We start from the raw sequence: 18409 nt of genomic DNA, 5'->3' as shown, positions 1-18409 counted from the left end.
CATGCCCACAGGAAGGATACCACTTGGGAATGGAGCGAGCTGCCATCCCACCCCCAAAACAAGTTTTAGCTTTCCTCTGGTGTATGGCTAACCAAGAGCCTGCTTGAGCAGTGGCAGACAGGTTCGACATTACACTGAGTAGCGTGGACCGGGTTCTGAAGCAAGTATCACAAGCGGCAATTGATCTTTCAGGTCAATTTATCAGATGGCCTAATGGTGAGTTTCTTTAGTCAGGCACCGAGCAAAAGTAAAAGATAAATTTGCAGACTAGTTACTTTGACAATTGTTTTACAGCAAATGAAAAGCTCGCCATACGAACCAGCTTTGAAGACGAAGGGGGATTCCCTGGCGTCATTGGTTTGATTGACGGTACTCACATCCGGATCCGGGCCCCAGAAGATGACCCAGATGCATATATAAACAGAAAAAAGTTCTTCTCGTTGAATGTGCAGGTAACAGAAAAGCAAGTATTCATAAATATAATTTAATTGAAATTGATAATACAATGAATTCCTCTCACGGGGCCATTTATTTACTTCCTCAGCTTGTTTGCGATAACAATATGGTTTTCACTGATGTTCTGGCTGGATGGCCTGGATCAGTCCATGACTCCAGGGTGCTTCGTAATTCTGAGCTCTTCCACACGGCAGTAAATAAGTTTCCTGGAGATACTCATCTCCTTGGAGATGGAGGATATCCATTATTGAGGTGTGCATCAGTAAAAACCACTGCCGAATTACCAGACCTATTGATAGTAGTTCTCTCCACTCCCTACTTAACTGTTTTTGGAGTACATTTAATGTTGATGAACTACCATACACTGTATGCTATGCTTTTGCCAGTAAAAGACTTTTACTCTTTGAATTTCAAATTTAGAGCTATTACTTAATGGCTGTGATCTGGGTAGCCCCTTTAGCTACAAAATTTCCTGGGAGGGGGGGGGGGGATACTTGGGTTCAGTTTTGCTGGGTATGTGCGCTGGCCTCTCAGAGCCCCTGCCCCATTATAGTCTATTTTGTGGCCAGTTATAGACCCCATCTTAGTGACTTTTCCCAACTAAGTCACTTTCTATTTATTCATCTACTTTCAATAACGGAATGTAATGCGAGGTGATTGTTACATTTAATAAACAACAACTTTCTGAACTTTTTAACCGAGACCATTTTGAAGCCCTACTTAATAGAATTTTCTTACCCCAAAAATCCGAAAATGTGCCACCCCATTCTAGTAACTATTGAAAATGCAACCCCATTCTAGTCCATCCAGGCGTGAAAATGGGACCCCATCCAGCGGCACATCCCCATTAGCCTCTTATAAGGAAGTACCCCCCCCCCCCCCCGGGCAATATTGCGATGGCCTAAAGCATGAGTTTTGTTTCTAGATGGCTCATCACTCCTTACAGGGATAACGGTCATTTGACTCGGCAACAGAGAAGGTTCAATACAGTCCTTTCATCACTGAGGCAGAAAGTGGAAAGAGCAATTGGACTTTTGAAAGGGCGATGGAAGAAACTCCTTTTCTTGGATCATATGGATCTACAACTTACAGTTCATCTGATAATATCGGCTTGTGTACTTCACAATTTTTGCATTATCCATGATGATTTTTATGATGGCTATATTGATGATGGCGACTTTGGTGATGATGATCCTCATGACAATGGGAACCAACCAGATGAAAGAGCTGGACAAAAAAGGACCCATCTGATGAACACTATTTGTACATAAGTAACAGTAGTTTAATAACTCAAGCAGAATAATTAACAACCTCAACATTATTATTAGTATTTCCACTATGTTGTGATGAATGTCAAACCCTGGTTTAATTTTTCTTTCAGCAGGAATGCTTTAGAATAAGCAACAAACAAATTGTACAGTTCATTTCCATCCAAGTAAGGGGAATAGACTCAAATACAAGCCCGGCCTATTGTGTATATTTGACAGTCCTCTGCAACATTGACTATTTATGGTGTGGTGGAAGACATTTGGCTGTGAAGATGGGCTATAAGTGAGAAATGACACATTTGAATGTCTGAGATTTTTTAAGGGCTGGGAAGGCTTAGATAGGGAACAGACCATTATAAATAAAATCATAACACAACACTGCAAAGAAAAATGTCCAGATGCAGTAGAATCATGACAACTTTAAGCAAAAAATCATGTTCAACATATTGAGATTCTACACTGCAGAACAAGGCTTAACTCAGCTATTTCTTTTTTAGAACATCCAAAAGTTGGCCAAAAAGTTCTTTTTTTTCTTTCTGCCTCTCTCTTAGTAAGGAGATTTTTTCTTCTTCTACCTTCTCTCTCTTCTCTGAGTAGGACTGCAAAAATGTAAGCATCTCAGCCGCTGATGAGTGGCTTTTTCTTTTTCTTACTCTTTTATTTCCATTCTTTGCTCCCTCCAGACTATTGCCACCTTCATCATCTTCAAGCTCATCACCATTGTCATCACATTCTGCAGTTGAATCACTTTGGCTTGACGAAGAAGAGGCTGCACGTGCAAATGAAGAAGAGGCCACACGTGCAACATCAAAGGTATAGCTTGGATTAACCTTGCAGCTCTCCCCAATACATTCTTGTAGACTGTCATAAAATTTACACGTTTGTCTTGCTTTTCCTGTTTGCTTATTGTTATCTTCAACTTGTTTAAACTTTGCAACAAGTTTATCCCACTTTCTTATACACTGATCAACAGTTACTTTATACTCCGAAGTTTCATTAAAGTGGTTACAGATTTTCTGGAAGACATCCTTTTTTGTTGTCTTTCCTTTCTTTAATAGATGTTTGAATTGACCATAGTTTTCAATGAGCAAGCGGACATGCTTATCATCCCACTTTTGTAGGCTCTCTGGTGACTCTGTTTCAGTTGCTGCATCTACAGAAAGCAAAGTCAGTTAAAGAAGCAAGAAATTAATTAATTAGTTCACTTATTTTAAGTAAATAGGTATGTCAAAGAATGAAAAATCATTTGTTTACAGCATGTATTGGATAATTAAGTTATCTGTTTAGGCATGCTTTAAATCAATGGTATGTGATTCAGGAGATCCGAGTTGACCTTAGACTTAATATAAAGTTCATTGTGTGTTTTAAAAAGAAACCTAAAACTGATGCAGCAGGTATAGATCAGTTGAAATTAAACTACAATAACAGCTTGTAAGTAAGCTAGCGACTTGAAATTTGAATTTCTAACATATTAAATATACATTTCAAAGTTAGCAGAGCATTCATCTCATTTTTCGCTTGCCCTGAGCATTGCTAGTACTAGTAGGGAAAATATTAATTCAAGCTTAATAAATAAACTTAGCAAATTGAAGCTCCTCATGCTTTCTAGTTGTGAATCCATCTACTCTTTAATATTATCCGTTTCACTTAGCTCGGGAACAGTACATGCACTGTTATAATTATAGGCATAAAGAATGCGAAAAGAAAACGTTGACGCTACAAAATATATGCATTAACACTCCTAACCCAGTAATGGCGGGAATATTTGCCTTGCAATAGAAAGTGTGCTCGTCGCTTATCACATTAATTTAAGACATTGCGCGTAGCTTATATGCATTTTCGCACTACTTACCAAAGTTTGCCATGGCCGCCGTGCAAACGTGGTTCAAAAGAACATTCAAGTCATCAGTAGATCGCATGCAAGCGGAACACTGATATTGAGCAGCCATATTGGCAGCCATGTTGAGTTCGATTTCCGGACTCTGAGAAACTGGGCGCAAGCAGGAATGGTCGAATGGAACGGAATTTTCCGGTTATTCCGATTTTCCGGAATTTTAGGCCAACCTCGCGAGGTACACCCAAAATTTCGGAATGAAATTCCGGAAAATGTCTGTTCCATTCGCTACAAAACCCGGAATTTCCGGAATTTTTGGTTGAATGGAAAGCGCCCAAGAGGGCACTGGAGTGGAACCCACAGGGGAAGCGAAAGAGAGGGAGACCCCAGTACACCTGGAGATGTACGAGAATGGCAGAGTTGGGGGCGAAACATCTTACGTGGAACGAGGCGAAAGGCACTGCACAAAATAGGGTTAGGTGGCGCGCGTTAGTTGAGGACCTATGTTCCACCTAGGGATGAAGAGGATTCAGTAAGTAAGTAAGTATATCGGGCTGTTTAATTGTTTGTAGAGTAAGAATACTTTTTACGATAATTGACGTAAGTCGCATTACATTACATTCCTTTCTGTAGAACAAACCTTCACCAATTCTCTGTTACCTTTCAAGGTCCCAAGTACTTTAACTCATTAATTAACTCGCTGATTTTATGAATTATTGACATTCAACTCTTATCCTAGTGGATTGTTAATTTTGGCTGGCGCATATCTTTTAGATAAATTGTTATCTTACGTTTCATTTGTATTTTTTGTATACTTGCCTCTGGGCAGGGGTGTCAGAGGAAAGATCACCCCTTTATTGTCTCCCTACGAGATCAGTGTCTGTCTGGAACTTCACTAAGTAATTCCAATTTACCTGTGTTGCATAATTAACTAATAATTACAGTCATCATTTTCCTATCCCGTAATTGTATCCCATCCCAGAAATAAATAAGCAAAATTAAAGGCTGTTACACTGTACTATGGCTGAACAACTGCTGACCACATCCCTCTCTAAATAATAAAAAGGGATGTCCAAGAAGAACAATTTAATTCTAAATCTATATGACCATCTTGACCTTGGGGATCTATTTATTTACTTGTGCACTGCAATCATCTTTTTTTCTGCGAACTAGATTAATTTTATGAGTACGGGTATAGTTACCTTTTTGAACTCCAAATTGCATGTGCACTTGAGTTCAGTCTGGATACATTGATGTCAAAAGGATATATATTAACCAAGCGAGTCTTTTCTTGTTGAAATGCATCTGTCTAGATCATGGATGGTCGTGGGTTCTTATCTCATCTGGAGATCTGATTTTTTCTGAGTTTCCTCTTGATGCAAAGGATATGTTTTATAATAATACTAACATGTATTATAGGCATCACAAGGTTAGAGTACAGTTAATTGGAAAATTACGAGCACATTTAAATATTTGTTTCTTTTTCAATTTAGTAAAATGGGTATGGACAAAGTGGCAAGAACAGGGTTTGTCGTAATGCTGGGTGATGGCAAAATGACAGCAGCTTTGGCTGAGTTCCTCCTGCAATTACAAGGAGGTTTGATGCAGGGCTCCACTGCACATGGAGCCCTGGTACCCAGGGGGAGTGTTATCCTCTTAGCTACGTTAAACCAGAAAGGTAAGACTCTCAGGAGCTCCTAATTTTATTTTAAACCACAGTTTAACCTTTTCTTTTTCTGTAGTAATTACAGTTTTCCATTTAAGTTGTGAATAGGTTATGAACTAATTTCTAGTAGGTACATTGTCCTTTGTCATTGTCCCTGTCACTGTCAGTCCAATTTATTTAGATGTTGATTAATTTAGGGTCAATTTTAAATTGTTTTTAATTTTTATGTGAGGAAACAAAATGAATATAACAACATTCCTTTAAGTTATGAACTAATTCATGTTATGAACTAATTTCTAGTAGGTAAATTGTCCTTTGTCATAGTCCCTGTCACTGTCAGTCCAATTTACTTAGATATCGATTAATTTAGGGTCAATTTCAAATTGATTTGGATTTTTATGTGAAGAAACAAAATGAATATAACAACATTCCTTTAAGATAGTGTTTAAATGGACCCTTTTTATCAACTCCAGCAAATCTTGGGTAGAAGTTAATAACTTTTATTACTTTATAATATGAATTACATCAAATAAAGAATCTTATATTGTTACCTTCTTAAGACCTTAAACCATCTACTTTAATTTAATAGGAATGACTTGAAGAAATGAAACTTGAAGAAATGTTGGACTTCTATGAAAAACTTTTTTTTTTGTTATTATTGTCTGTTTTCCCACCATGCCCCCTTTTGTAAAAAGTATCAAAAATGTAAAAAGTTTTGGACAATTTTCTTTTGAGTCACCTGTCTCTGTAACATATAAAGTAATCAATGTCTTGTGGTTTTATATACATGCAAACACAAGGCTGGTGCCAACTTATTTATAATGAGGGCAAATGAAATAAAATAACACAGTTACAATTTAGTTTATTAATGATGCTGCATGGTTATTGTTATTCTAACAATCATTTCTTACTCACAATAGTCCTTTCCCAAACATGTATTGAGGTCCTTTCCTGGCTAAATCCATCCGTGAATGTGAACAGTGGTGGAAAAACATTTGTCTATGGAATTGGCTTTAAGGCCACAGTAACCGACAACATACCTCCATGTGTTGCTCAAATGTGTGCAAGTCAGTTCCCATGGGCATGTCAAACTGTAGTTGCTGGTGGTCTTCCCTCCTAGCAGCACTATGCTTGAAAATAACAAGCAGATCCAAACAAAACTGGTCTACTTCCTTGCCATATTTCTGTAAGCCTTAACCAAAGGCGTTATGCACCATTTGAAGTATGCAACTGCCACGATCAACGAAACCAACACTTGAATTTGACTGAAATATTCAAATTTTAACGAGCGTTTTCAAATTTCGCGCTCTCATTCCTAAGTATGGTTGCCATAGCAACGGCAATGGCATTGTTGTGTTTTCCGTTGATTGCAGCCCAATAGTCAGACGCAACTCACTAAGGACACTACAAGTAGTCTTACTTGAGGTGGATTAGCATAAAATAGGTTATTATGGGATAGTGATTGCATGTGAATTCTTCTCTCGAGCACAAGCATTGCACAGATTACAATTCGACTTCTTCGACCTACTATCAGCGTAAAATTGATCTAGGATGTCGTAAATCGTTTGTTTACTTTATTTGTCTTGTTGGACCGTACATCCAAACAGTACATTGATGATTGACATTTGATTATTAATTTGATTGACGTGTACCTCGTGATTACATCAGCACGTACTTTTGTATCTTTTATATCGTTTTGTCTGTGTATCAAAGTTCAGTTGTGGTTTTATCCTTTTCGAGCATGTTGTAAATAGCACGAGTCTAGTAAATTTCGATTAAATCATTTGTGAATGTCATTGCGTTTGGTTTTCTTCTGGATCTGCTTTACGACAAATTGGTGTCCAACATGGGGCGCTTCTAGCCCAGAGTCAATGAATGCAGACCCGAAGGAAACATTGAGTTGTTTGCGATCAATGTGAGGTGGCCATTGTGGCACAGTTACTAAATTGTAAAAGAAGTTGATGTATTGCTGAACAACGCAAGTGCATTCGAAGTGAACCGACTTCAAGTAATCGACCGACAATTGGAGGGAAAGTTAACTACTCTGGAAAAACTGGACACAGATATACAAAATGTCTGTGATTTGGAACAACTCACCCAAGAGATTGAGGAATCCGACCATGTAATTGCAAGAATCTTGGAATGCTGGGAAAGAATTCGAGTGTGGAACATTCAAGCATCATATGTTAATGTTTCATCTATGGGGCAAAATCCGTCTTCTAAGAATTCTTCATTGACTACGAGCTCAGTTAGGACAACCAAACTGAAACTTCCCAAACTTAATTTCGAGGAGAAATGACAAATTGGAACAAGTTTTGGGATATGTACAATTCCACTATTCATTCCAATGAAGCAATTCCCAATATCAACAAGTTTAACTACTTGAAATCTCTGGTCGAGGGCCCAGCTGCAGCGACGTACAAGGTTTAAATCTAACCGAAGCCAACAACAACTCAGCTGTAGAACCACTTAACAATCGTTTTGGCAAACCTCAACAGATCATCAGCGCTCACATGGACAAACTGTTGAAAATACCGAACTGTGTTAATGACAAGCCGCATTCACTTAGAACTGTTTATGACAAGATAAGCATTCATACGAGAGGTTTGGCTTCATTGGGTGTTTCTTCAAAAGAATGTGGCAGTCTGCTCATACCCATGATAATGTCAAAGCTACCGACCGAAATTCGAATTCAAATCGCTAGGAATTCAAATACAGACGTTTGGAACATAGAAGATCTCATGAAGATCATCAAAACAGAATTGGAAGCGTGAGAAGCCCGTGAAACTGTTAAAGCCAACAACAATTTCACTCAAAAGTCAGCGCCATTGAACAACGCCCCTCACAAGGTTTCGGGAACGTGCACTTCAACCTTTCTCTCTAATCATGATCAAAAGTCTCAAAGTATCCAGAATTTCACTATTCGTTGTGTGTACTGCAAAGAGCTGCATTACTCCACTTCATGCAAAAGAGTCACCAATCCACAAAAGCGCAGAGGAATTCTTCAAAGAAAAAACAGATGTTTTGTGTGCCTCAGCTTTGGTCATCGCAGTCATGAATGTCGGTCAACGAAAACATGCCGCAATTACAAACAAAGAAACCATCAATCAATTTGTGGGGGATTCAACAGGCCGTAAACACAGGTACTTCTGTTCCACTGATCAAGGAGAGGACACCAGACAGCTCTGAAGTGATCAATAATACGACATCTGGAAAAAATAAGACAGTACTGCTGCAAATCGCGAGAACCTTTGCTAGTAATGAAGATGGAACCAAATCAACACTAGTGCGAATTATTTTCGATAATGGCAGTCAACATTCCTACGTGACCAACAATTTGGAACTCGAACTTAAATTTGAAGCCCTACAAGACCAAGACATTGCATTTGAACACTTTCAGGGAGCAAAGTTGTGAGGTTGAAAAACTGCGCTTACACAAATCCGGTCATGAAGAAATTGAAATCACTGGCTTGAGTTTTCCAGTGATATGTTCATCGGTGTCAAGCAAGATTGACATCTGTAAATTTCCTCATCTGGAGTGCTTAGAATTGGCCGACGATTGCGACAATGAAGGAGGAGATTCAATCAATATACATATTGGTGCTGATAATTTAATGAAACATTGTCGAAGGTGACACTGTACGTGGCGAGTCCGGCGTGATAGCTGTGAGGAGCAAGTTAGGATGGCTTCGTTCCGGTCCTGGTGGAATTCCTATCAAGCCTCCGGAACGAATCGCTACTACCGATAAAGAGAAGGCAAAATTACTCATAATGCCAAACGGAACCTCAGTTACAGATCCTTTGACACTGAAGGATGGTTGGGTGAAGGAAAGTGAAAGCATGACTTCTTGGTCGCCGATAAACCTGATTGATATAACATTGTTTTTGATGAGTGATCACCCAGGGAAGGATGTTGACTTCCAGAAACGTGTTCTAAATGAATACAAACAAGTGAAGGCATATTGTTTGTTTGACTTTGGCTGGGTGACAGAGATATCATATCATAAAATCACAGATGACTCGGAATATTGCTTTTAAAAGCAAAATGCACTCATTCAATAAAAATATCGGATACACTACATTCCGCATGGATTTGTGTGAACAATAATAATGGCTTTATAGTCAATGCCTACTGTAGATGTGTTGCTGGGTTTGTAATACCAAGATAGATGAGAGGGAGCATAAATTACTGTTATTACTATGAAGTAGCTTTAAAGAGGCAGCATCAGTACTTTGCACAGGTCCAGGGCGGGATGGCCATAACAAAGAGGAAATTGTGCTATTTATTTCTATACACACAAAAGGGCTATCACTTGGAAACAATCAGATTTAATGCCACAGGCTTGAAGAAAATCTAACCTGGTTTTATATTAATTGCCTTTCACCAGCCCTGAAACTACCGCAAAAATAAATTGTTTAAAAAATACCTAAAAAATGGATCTGACTGAGAAAATTTTATAAACAGGTAATCATATTTCCATGGAGCCTGCACAATATAATTGAACAACTACATGTATTATTGTATAGTTATTGTATGACTGTCCCATATATTTACTATATATTACTTTCCAGAGAGGTGGCCCAGGCCCTTTGCTCCCCCCCCCCTCCCCTGGCTAAGCCCCTGATTATGCATATTTGAGGTAATGTCATCTTATCAGCGGAAGGAAACCTGTGAACATACTATTGATATCTTGAATTATGTTATTCCAGAACGGACAGAAGTCCGTACCCAAACCATGGAGGGAATTATTTTTCAAACGAGCCCCCAACCCTTAATGAATTTCCAAATGAAACGTGTAGTGTTTTATGGATGTTTATCTCCTATAAAACAGGCAGCAAATTGCCCCTACCCCTGGAATTTCCAATTTCCCTCCATGGTGGGGGTATGGATTTTCTCGTGAATTACACATTTTACTCTATATCTTGAGCCAAAAAAAAAAAGTGTTACTTGCAAAGGGGCTTGTACAAATTGGATAATGCTGCACTGACAGTGATAATGTTATCAAGATTACCAATAAGAGAGATAGGCAGTTCGTTCTTGATTATACGGAACATTTTCAGCCGCCTGATGGCCTGTTCTACAAAAATGCGTAGATTAGCTATTGTCTTAGTTTTCTGTACATCAGCTTTCGTGAACTGTTCTTGTCCACGTTTCCCTGGCGGAATAAAAAGGTCAGCTCTGTGAAGCGAAAGATCCTCTGCAAAAGTGAATTCACGATCTGCCATTACTGAATCATATGGCGCAAGGATGTTGTAAAGCTCTGATTCCCTTGTCAAATGGACATCTGAGGTGCGCCCACCCCATGCCTCTGAGATGAAGTTGAAGGCCCCATTTGGAGTGATTGAAACTAGGATTTTTGCAGTATTGTGGTGCTTGTAATCTGACCACGTCGATGCCTCAATTACAGGGACGCTTGGGGTCTCCATAAAAATTTTAGTGCAGTCTATTATATGGCGCACCTTGCAGTATCCTGGTTTTTTAACTTCTTTGGCAGTGTTTTCTTTACAACTTCCATGCTAGGATTGTATATTAGGCATTTCAGTTCACTATCCCAAATTTTGACCCATGTGCTGAAAATAGTTGATACGGTACTGCGTGAAATGCCAAATCTTTGTGCAAGGTCTGCATTAGTGAATCCCAAACGCAGTTTCATTAGTGTTAAAAAAAAAAACTCGTCCTTTTGAGAAAGATCCCGTTTTGGTCCAAATTTTTTGGGTGCTTTCCTAAAGTTCCTGTCTTTTCTGGAGGTTTTCTTAGGGCCACTCCAATATCTCACTTTTTTATAGATCCTTTCACAGAGTCAAATAATTTGCGAAAGGCAGGCTCTGATGGGATATCAGTCAGTAAATTTACAGTCTGGTTATTTCTCAGATCTGAATGCTTCAATCCCTTACCCTGTTTAGCCACAAGTTGAACTTCCAGCAACTTCACGTTTCACTTAGCTCCGGTATTTTCTCTGAAAGTTCCATAATTTTTTCATCTTTGTCTTGCCTGCTTTTAAAGCAAGATGTGTTCATGCAAAAATTCGAATTTTCATTAATTTCATACCAGCCATAGACATAGCAATGGCCATGAATTACGGATGCTCTGTCTATGTCAATACAATCACTGATAGAAGTAGAGGGCTCAGGGTCTTGAAACTCAACATCATCACAAGCCAGGTTGTCGGCTGAGTGGTCAAGAACAAGTACTGGTATTTCATTGCTACATGTATCTAGCTTAGCTCGTTTTCTGGATCTTACTGCAAGAGAGTTATCCCGTGGCGTTGGTGTTGGGCGTTTGGAGGCTCTCGTTTTCTTGTTGTGACCAAGTTGCAAAGTTCGGTCTGGGTTTTCAGCCGTTGGTTCACCATCAACAAAGTGTAGATTACAAACTCTTGAATCCTTGTTAGGCATCCAAAGAGTCCCATTCAAACTGTTTCTGCTTACATTTTTTGCCCATTGTAATCGGCATTCCGGGTTCTTCTTTTCTGTCGGTAACGGGAATAATTTGAAGGGTGGCTGGCAGTCACACATGCTTGAGCTATTGTTACAACCATAAAGCTCACAGGTCGTAGCAGCCCATTTCCCAATAATCCTAAGTTCAATTTTTCTTCTTATGGTGAGTGATTCACTGAGCTCTAATATTTATGATTTGAGAGTGCCCATTTTCACACACAAGCAAATGTCATTTTTGCTTGAAATATTCGTAAGTTGTGAACAATAAGCACGAAATCAACCAAGAAGCATCAATAATTTTTCTACTGGTTGCATTTTAGCATGAACAATAAAAAATTCTCATAAATAACTGGCTAAACCCAGAAGGGGCCCCCATATAAACAGACAGATGTGCAACTTGTAGTTTTAAAGATTTAAAAGTCTTTGTTTGGTTCCACTCAAAGTGTTTAACTTTAACATATTATGGCATAATATGCTTACAGAAGCATAGTGTGTCCTTTGTTGATCAATTTAATGACAATTTAAATTTATAATTTGCAAAAAATTTGAAAAGCTGTCAAAATAGCCAGGACACCCAAAACAGAGCCTAATTTGAACCTAAACCCTGACAATAGACTTAGCATCACCACACAGAAAGATTGCCCCTCACCCCACCCTGGCAAAGTTGGAACTATTGTCCAGAAAATAACTTTAAAAGAATCCCATGCATCTCAAATTGAGTACACTCTGCAGCCTAAAATCGTTAGAATGACGTTGCCAAAAAGTTATGAAACAATAGCTTACCTTTAAAATACCTTTTATTTAGTTTTTCTATATTCCTGCACGAGTAATTGTGCTCAAAGGAAGGGTTTCTTTGCGTGAAAGGTCTCTGAAGCCAAGCCACTCGATGTAATCCAATATGGCGAAGCTGCAAGTTGATGCCCACTTTTCTGAGCCCGCCTACCCACAATGCCATGTAATCCAACAGGACGTCCAGAACTCCTGATGCATGTATTCGCTAAAACACCGTGAAGACATCCATTCCAACAAGAAGAGAAGTAGATGTGGCTGTGTATTCAATGAGGAAGAATATTATCGCCTTCTTCACCATTCTGTGAAGGCACAAGACCTTCCCAAGCAGCATCGATTCTGTCCTCAAGGTGAGTCTTCCTGGTGCAAATGGCAGCAAGATGCAACATACAAGATTGACAACTGCCTACCTGAGGTCTTTTTGGAGGTCCTTAAACCCACGTTTGTCTCACTAAGTGATGACAAACTTCTCAAGAGATGTGTTCTGGGCACAACAAAAAACCCAACGAGTGTGTAAACTCTATGGTTTGTACATAAGCACCATGGTGCTAAAGTTGTTCGCTGTTCTGTGGGATCAGCAGTCTGCCATTACCATAGTGGAGCAAGCAGCAGACTGAGAACAATGCAGCTACCGTCTATTCCTGGTGGAGTATCCACAGTGGAGTCTCTGTAGGCAATAGATAAGAAAAGGCGACGCAAGTCTGATTTACAGGCAACAGAAAAAGAAAAAAAGCACCGTCAAGGCGAGCAGCTCTAACACACCCGACGAGAAGAAGGCCTACGAGAAGCAGGAGTCACCTATGAGGCAGGAGCTCTTGTGGACAAAATAAGAACAAAATGGACACTGTTTAGGCTTAAAAAATTTTCAAAAATTGTATTTTAGTGTTATCCGTAAGTTTAAATGTCATTTTTACAAAACGCAGTATTTTTGCCTTTGAGAAAAGATATCTTGACAAAGATTTATCCCATTGAGCTGCAATTTTCAGGATTTGTTGTTCGCAGTGAGTTGGGTGTTTTAAGGGTAGAACGTTTCTATATGGTGCATGTGCTTAAAGTTATGCATTGAAACACATGCTGGATTTTCCATCTCATATTCAATTGATCGCCATTTTGTGTGTTTTCAACATTTCCAAATCTCTATGCTTAAAATAATAACCAATCTGTCTTCTTTAAAAAATCGTAAAAAAATACTCATTTTGATCAATTCATGCAGGAGTTATCTTTTCTCAAGTAAGCCCTGGTAGTGCCCAGTAGGTGGCAGAATTGATTGATATCAGGTTACAATAAAGTTTTGTGGCACAATAGTATTTTTTTCATAATCTTTGGTCTGAGCTTTCTACAAATATATAGTTTGTCATGGTTTAGAACAAACTCCTAAACATGAAAAATTGTTGAAAAAAAACCTGTTTTTTAGGTTAAGCCCCGCCTTAAATCATCTGCTGCAATTCATTCAAAATATATTTTTTTTTTACATTTAGGCCATCTCTAGCAAGTGCTTTAGTTTTCCCATAGGAATTTCATCATCCTTCATTTGACTGAACATCCTTGATGCCACTTTGGCTCTTTCAGCATGACCAAAAAAGAGTGATAGTGATGTGTATTATGCGACCCAAACTTTCATTGTGAGTGGGTGACCAATAGCGTCCACTCCATTTGCTTTTTAACCTGAACAGTGCTTGCTTCATCAAAGTGCATGGTAAAGGGAAGATTAGATTTCTTTTACAACTTCAATAATGACTGTTTTGAAATAAGGTGCCAACCCTTCACCAATCATGTAGGAAGCACTTGAAGCTGAAGCTGAAGACGGCTGCAATTTTGCTGTCTGGAAACATGACCCTTAATATTTGACCCAAATATTTGAAAGTGTTTTAGTGCCCCTAGTAAAACTTCTAAAAATAGGATAAAATAGCAATTTCTTTTAAAAATAGGAAAAAGTAGGAAGCAGGCCAAAAAAAAAAAAAGGAATAAATAGGAAAAAATACGAACTTCATACCCTGTAATAAAATTAATGTATGTATATGATGTCACATCTCATATAAATCAAAGACTGGCTTATTATCTTAGACTATTTTCAATTTCTTTGTCTGTTTTTAATAATTTGATTGGAGATTTCGTTGTACGTTAATTTAATTTGGTCCCTCTGTTTTAAGATGTGCATAAATGTCAGTGTCTAACGCTAAGTGTTTTTATATGTCCCCTATAGAAACCCAACAATCAGTTAATGATGAAGTCTCGTTATAAAGACATACTAAACGGCTTCAAAAAGAGCTTGGGAAGAGAGCTCCAGATCTGACTGTCATAAAGGACCTTGTGGATGCTGGATTTTTCGCCCAAAGAAACTGGATTACAAAACTTCACGTACAAACAAGAATCAGAGAAACAATTGCAAAGTTTAATGTTCTTAGTGCACGGGATCAGGTACCTCAATAATTCACTTAAATATTTTTTTTTTACATCTGCTTCAAACTGGAATGACAGAACAATGCTTATCCTTAATCTTAAATTGATGGTGGAGCTGATGTTAATCACTAAAATAAGTCAAGTATACTTGTGACATGGCTTTACAAATGTTATTGTAAACTTGTTATTGCATTTAGTTCTTTTGTCTCAGAATTGTACTTAAGCTGCCTTTATACGATTGCTCCTTCTAGAGGCCTTAGAATACTGAAAACAACTCCAATAATTTTGCTCTAGAATTCCCCTGATCTTGGAGTGAAACAAATTAAACCACTATACGTCTGAAAGTTGCAGCTTCTTTATTTATGGATTTCAGCTTGAGGAAGAACTACTCAGGATCCTGAAATTTGAGAAGAAACTGACAAATGTCACAGTAGTTGAGGTGCCTTACATGCTTGGAGAAGCCAGTTTGAAAAGTAGAAAGAATTCTTATCGCAGAGGTTTTCTCAAACAAGGGATGAAGCTAAAGGTACGTACGTCTTTTCCAAAGCAATTTTTGTAACCACTGTATTGATACATAATTATTAGTTCATTGTTGTTTAATTTTCTCCACAGATGATGTAGTACTAAAGAACATGCAACAAGCATTTCCAGCTAAGAAGAACAAAAAGAAAACTGGGAATTGTAAACAGGTAGCCATCTTTCCCCTGACTGCTGATGAGGTACAAATAATTATTATTGCAAACTTAATGGAGTTGTATGTACCGGTAGGTACATGTATCAACAGTGAGGACTGTTGGGAACTAGCCCCAAGACCTCTCTCGGTCCCTCATCCGGGATATAGATGATTGATGTAGCTAGATCGCACATGGCAGAAATACCGTTTCACTTGTTGTCTCTGTGTTTAACTCTGCATGGTCGTCTACATAGGTAACTTACTTAAATAGAATTTATTGTTTGCAAAAACGGGCTGTGCGAGCTATTACCAATTCAGACTATAGAGCACATTCTGCTCCTTTATTCTCCAAATTATTAAATTTTAGACATTTATCAAATCAACACGTTTCAAATAGCGAAATTTATGTACTGTTATCATAACTACCTTTTGCCTCCTTTGTTTTTCAACTTGCTTTTGACAAACAGTCAAATTTATGGCTATAGCACCAGAACTGCCAACAACTATTACGTGCATCATTGCCGAATTAATCTGAAAAAATTCACAATTCTTTACCAAGGTCCAAAGATCTGGAATTCTCTTCCTGTTACAATCACTTCTTTGAGAAGTTTTCCTAACTTTAAGAATAAACTGCTAGAATTTTTAGTAAAATGATAACTGAATTAGCAAAGCCACACACTTGTTGTAAAAACTATGTAAGCATATATTGTCATGTACGGGGTGGCCTCAACTATAAGACTGGTTGTTTCGAGAGGTCACCTCGCCATACATTAAACAATGAACTAATTGTAAATATATTAGGAACAAAAGGCAAATAAACGTCAATACAATACCTGGATAACTCTTCACAGCGCCAATGGATTTTTATCCGATGTTTCAGAAGACTTTTGATGAGGCAATGTTGGCAATTAAGTTCCCTCATTACTTCAACCATAAGGTGAGGCTATTGAGTGAACTTAAACGATGGAAGGATTAATCTTCCCATTGTGAAACCATATTTTCCTCCACAGTACTTTTGTCAGTTCACCCTTATTTTTAATGCCATCCGTTTGCTTGCGGCTGATACCATTACCAACAGAGATACTGACTTTGCAAAACTGCTCATTAGAAGATACCATGGTGAAACAGAAGAGACCTACAATCGCGGACAAAACTGGATAAGAAAACTGCGAATTTTGAATCTGCCTTAAAGAAAACACCGCCTGGAGAGTAGCAAACCTTCACTTCCCCCTCCCCCAAACTCAATGTTGCCTTGAAGGTTGGATGATGACTTTGGCTTTTTTTCAGCAGCAGCGCAACATTGATGAGGGGAAGGGGGGCTGTGTTGTAGATGTGTTATTGTAGCGGTCAAATTTGGAGATTGAACAAAAGTTTCTTAACAGTTTTGTCCACGATTGTACACTTCCCATGCAATAGTACATCTCCCAGATCAAGTACGCAAGCATGGCCCTCTTATTCTCGATTCTAGTTTTGTGTGTGAAGCAATGATAAGCCACTTAAAATGACAATTTCATGGAACCTGTGGAATAATTGCCGAAATCATAAGGAACTTCCTCCTTGCCCAAAACCCTGGCTCATTGGTTGAATGTGAAACTATGGAGCCAGAAGTGAAGTCCTTCATCGAAAACACATAATTACAAAAAAGGACAAAGATCATCATCACTTTGAGGGTCATTGTTACTTCATGCTGCCTTTTACAAATAACCCAGAACTGCCTGAAACAGTGATCCAGCAGCTAGACTTGCAGGGCGAGGAAGTCCATCTGGCCAACAGGAAGGTAATTGATAGTCAGATGCGCCACAGATTAGCAAGGAAGACAGCTGCAGCTTTATTGTCCAGTTCAGCTGCCGTTTTCAATTATGAGTTTGGCAAAGTGAAGTACTATTTTCTGGCCAAAGGCACTGGTCTTGTTGTGCTCTAGAAGTATGAGAAACTGAGAAGTATCTGCTTATTGGTTCCTGATGAAGAACCCGAAGACGTGATGTTAAAAGCCTTCAATGAAAATGGGATTCCTGGGATGCACTTTCAAGCACTAAAAGATACAAGGACAGTCCAGCTTGGTGCCTGGCGTAACATTCCAATGTGATTTGTACAATCAGAGGAAGAAGGAATAAGTGGGTATGTCTGTCCTATCCTGAAACATCACCAGCATGACTGAGTACTAAAAATAATAAATATTTCAAGAGTTACCATTGCCCACATATCCATGCTCATGCAGAGATTCTAGTAAGCAAGCAGTCTTTATTTTTTTCTCAGTGCGTGAGCGGGCAGTATTCTCCCATCCGGCCCGCTCACAGCGGGTGGTATCCCTTGCGTGATGAGTCGTCGATTACATCACTTGCTTCGTTGCAATTTTTCATAAATTTAAGCTTATCATGTAAACCTTTCACTTTTTTTATGGCAAGTACTAATTTCGACATAGACTCAGACAAAAGCTATCACAGCGGAAGCCAGTTTTATTATCCCGACGAGATGGAAAATTACAATGCTAAAGAAAACATTGGTTCGCAACATGAAGAAAACCAGCAAAATGTCCAGTTTACAATGGTGAGTGTGCAAAAGTATATTTTATCACAACGACTGGAAAACACAGTGAAAAAAACAGAGTACGACTTACACGTTTGGAAAAGATTTGTTCTTGAGGTGGGTGAAGCCAGAAAAATTGAGGACATACCTGCGGACGAGCTAAACATCTCGATATGTCGTTTCATGATGGAGATAAAGAAGAAAGATGGCGGAGCGTATGAGCCAGCCACGCTACAATCGTTTCAAAGAAGCCTGCAGTGATATCTAAACGACAAGAACTCCAAACTAAACATTCTCAAAGACCGAGAGTTCCTTAAGTCCAGGGAAGTTCTTCTTTCTAAAAAGAAACAGCTGGTTTT

The 18409-nt window shown here is 38.7% G+C and overlaps 1 protein-coding gene and 2 pseudogenes across 1 annotated transcript; 1 reads left to right on the top strand and 2 right to left on the bottom strand.

Annotated features, from left to right (window-relative positions):
- Positions 1 to 2009: 2009 nt before the first annotated feature.
- On the bottom strand, positions 2010 to 4396 carry LOC146487598 (uncharacterized). Its single transcript, XM_085129879.1, has 2 exons — positions 3577 to 4396; positions 2010 to 2877 (listed from the first exon to the last, which is right to left on the bottom strand). The coding sequence occupies exons 1-2, from the start codon at positions 3683 to 3685 to the stop codon at positions 2207 to 2209; spliced, it is 780 nt and encodes a 259-aa protein (XP_084986005.1). The 5' UTR covers positions 3686 to 4396; the 3' UTR covers positions 2010 to 2206.
- Positions 4397 to 10168: 5772 nt separating this feature from the next.
- Positions 10169 to 12840, bottom strand: LOC146487597 (uncharacterized; annotated as a pseudogene).
- Positions 12841 to 15483: 2643 nt separating this feature from the next.
- LOC146487596 (uncharacterized) lies at positions 15484 to 17685 on the top strand (annotated as a pseudogene).
- Positions 17686 to 18409: the final 724 nt, after the last annotated feature.

The sequence above is a fragment of the Pavona decussata genome, unplaced genomic scaffold (genome assembly GCF_977016875.1).
Source record: "Pavona decussata unplaced genomic scaffold, jaPavDecu1.1 SCAFFOLD_14, whole genome shotgun sequence".
In the NCBI taxonomy this organism is placed as follows: domain Eukaryota; kingdom Metazoa; phylum Cnidaria; class Anthozoa; order Scleractinia; family Agariciidae; genus Pavona; species Pavona decussata.
This window is presented reverse-complemented; position numbering and strand designations above follow the sequence as displayed.